The 2025-nt window shown below is 48.6% G+C and overlaps 1 protein-coding gene across 1 annotated transcript; it reads right to left on the bottom strand.

The window, feature by feature from the left end:
* Window positions 1–786: 786 nt before the first annotated feature.
* Window positions 787–1821, bottom strand: LOC144639935 (uncharacterized). The gene has a single exon (XM_078499200.1). The coding sequence runs from the start codon at window positions 1819–1821 to the stop codon at window positions 787–789; it is 1035 nt and encodes a 344-aa protein (XP_078355326.1).
* Between the last annotated feature and the right edge of the window lie 204 nt (window positions 1822–2025).

A 2025-nucleotide genomic window follows, 5' to 3' on the forward strand; every position in this document is an offset into this window, starting at 1 on the left:
AAGACCATCGCCATAACAATAGCTGCTTATTTCCTCTGTTATGCTCCTGCTATCGCGTATGCAGTGGTGGGCTTTCAGAAGAAAACCCTGGATGACTCCTGGTTTGGATTCATCGCCTGGTACAGTATTTACATCTCAGGCACTTTGAATCCGATCATCTACTATCTGCGAACAAACCGATGTCGGTCCGCTTTCAAGCAGTTCCTCAAAGACCCCTTCGGATCAAGCGACTTCAAAGAGAAGCCAAACGGACGCGGCAACGGTGAAACACAACATGATGGAGTCACGAAAAGAAAGAGGAATGGCGAAAGAGTTGAAAATGAAGAAGCGTGTGAAGTTACAAGAAATGGAAATAAAACCAGGAAAAAAATACAAAGCAACGAAGAAAGGCATTGGCGATTTCGTCCTTGAAAGGCCCTTGAAGCAGATCTTTATTCTCATCACGAATTTAGCGATAGTAGCGGCCACAAAGAAGGGAACGCCGAACAAGGCGGTGAAGCTCGTGCGTCGCATCTTCAAGAGCAGAATTCATACAAAGGTAAAGGAGAGCAAACCGAAAAAGGAAATGACAAAGTACCCAGAGGCAAGGAACGTGGCTTAAGAAAAGGGTCCAGAAGACAACAGACATATTCAACTAGAAAGTAAAATCCATCCTCTGGGAGAGACCGAGACGAGCAAGACTAAGGAATCAGATGAAGAAAAACCAAGAGTTAACACCAACTGTACTGAGAGGGAAATCGATAGTCAGGAATCTACAGATAAGAGAAAAAACGCCATAAAAACTGGTCACAGGTTTGACGAAGCTTTAACGACAACGTGGATAAATGAGGGTGAACAGGAGAAAAAGTTGGAGAGGAAACAGGAGGGAACAGGAGCAGGAGCAGAAGCAGGAGAAAGAGCAGGAACAGGAGTAGAGTTAGAAGCATGTGCAAGAGCAGGAGCAGGAGCAGGAGAAGAAAATGAAACAGTAGCAAGACAAGAATCGGGGGCAGGGTTTGGAGCATCAGCAGGTTCAGACACAGAAGCAGAAACAGGAGCAAAAGCAGATGCGATAACAGAAGCAGAGGTAGAGGCAGAGACAGAAGCAGAAACAGAGGCAGAAGCAGAAGCAGAAGCAGAGGCAGAAGCAGATACAGAGGCAGAAGCAGAAGCAGAGGCAGAAGCAGAGGCAGAGGCAGAAGCAGAAGCAGAGGCAGAGGCAGAGGCAGAGGCAAAAGCAAAAGCAGAGGCAGAGGCAGAGGCAGAGGCAGAGGCAGAGGCAGAAGCAGAAGCAGAGGCAGAAGCAGAGGCAGAGGCAGAAGCAAAGGCAGAGGCAGAGGCAGAAGCTGAAGCAGATGCAGATGCAAGGGAAGAAGCAGAAGCAGAAGCAGAGGCAGAAGCAGAAACAGAAGCAGGAGCGGAAGCAAAAGCAGAAGCAGAGGCAGAAGCTGAAGCAGATGCAAATGCAAGGGCAGAAGCAGCGGCAGCAGCAGAAGCAGATTCGCAAGCAGATGGAGGAGCAGGAAAAAAAGCAGAAGCTGGAGCAGAAGCATGGACAGAAGCAGAAGCAGCAGCGGTTGCAGAAGTAGAAGGAGAAGCAGCAGCAGTAGCAGGAGCCGGGGCTGGTGCAGGAGCAGCAGCAAGAACCAGAGCTGGTGCTGGTGCAGAGGCACGAGTAGCTGCAGCAGCAGCAGCAGCAAGAGGAGTCGGAGCTGGTGCAGGAGTAGGAGCAAGAGTAGGAGCAGCAGCAGGAGCCGGCGCTGGTGCAGGAGCAGGTAGATCTTTTTGCGGATTGTATTCATATATAATCTGAGGTCGTAAAACACGCACCCAATGTGCCATCATTTATCAGACATTTAAATAAGTTGAATTTTAGTGGCTACCAATGCAGTAACTGCCTTGAATGTTAATCAAACAGGACTTTGTAATATTGTATTTTTGTACCTTACCTTACCTTACCTTACTTTAATTTGGCTAGGTGTAGGAGCAGGAGCAGTAGCAGGAACAGGAGCAGGTGCAGGATCAAGTGTTGGAGCAGGACCAGGT

Source organism: Oculina patagonica, unplaced genomic scaffold (genome assembly GCF_052425735.1).
Source record: "Oculina patagonica isolate OP01 unplaced genomic scaffold, crgOcupat unplaced1507, whole genome shotgun sequence".
NCBI classification, from domain to species: Eukaryota; Metazoa; Cnidaria; class Anthozoa; order Scleractinia; family Oculinidae; genus Oculina; species Oculina patagonica.

Excerpts from the sequence above, each read along its gene's own strand:
- LOC144639935 (XM_078499200.1), bottom strand. The coding sequence starts at position 1,821 with ATGGCACATTGGGTGCGTGTTTTACGACCTCAGATTATATATGAATAC.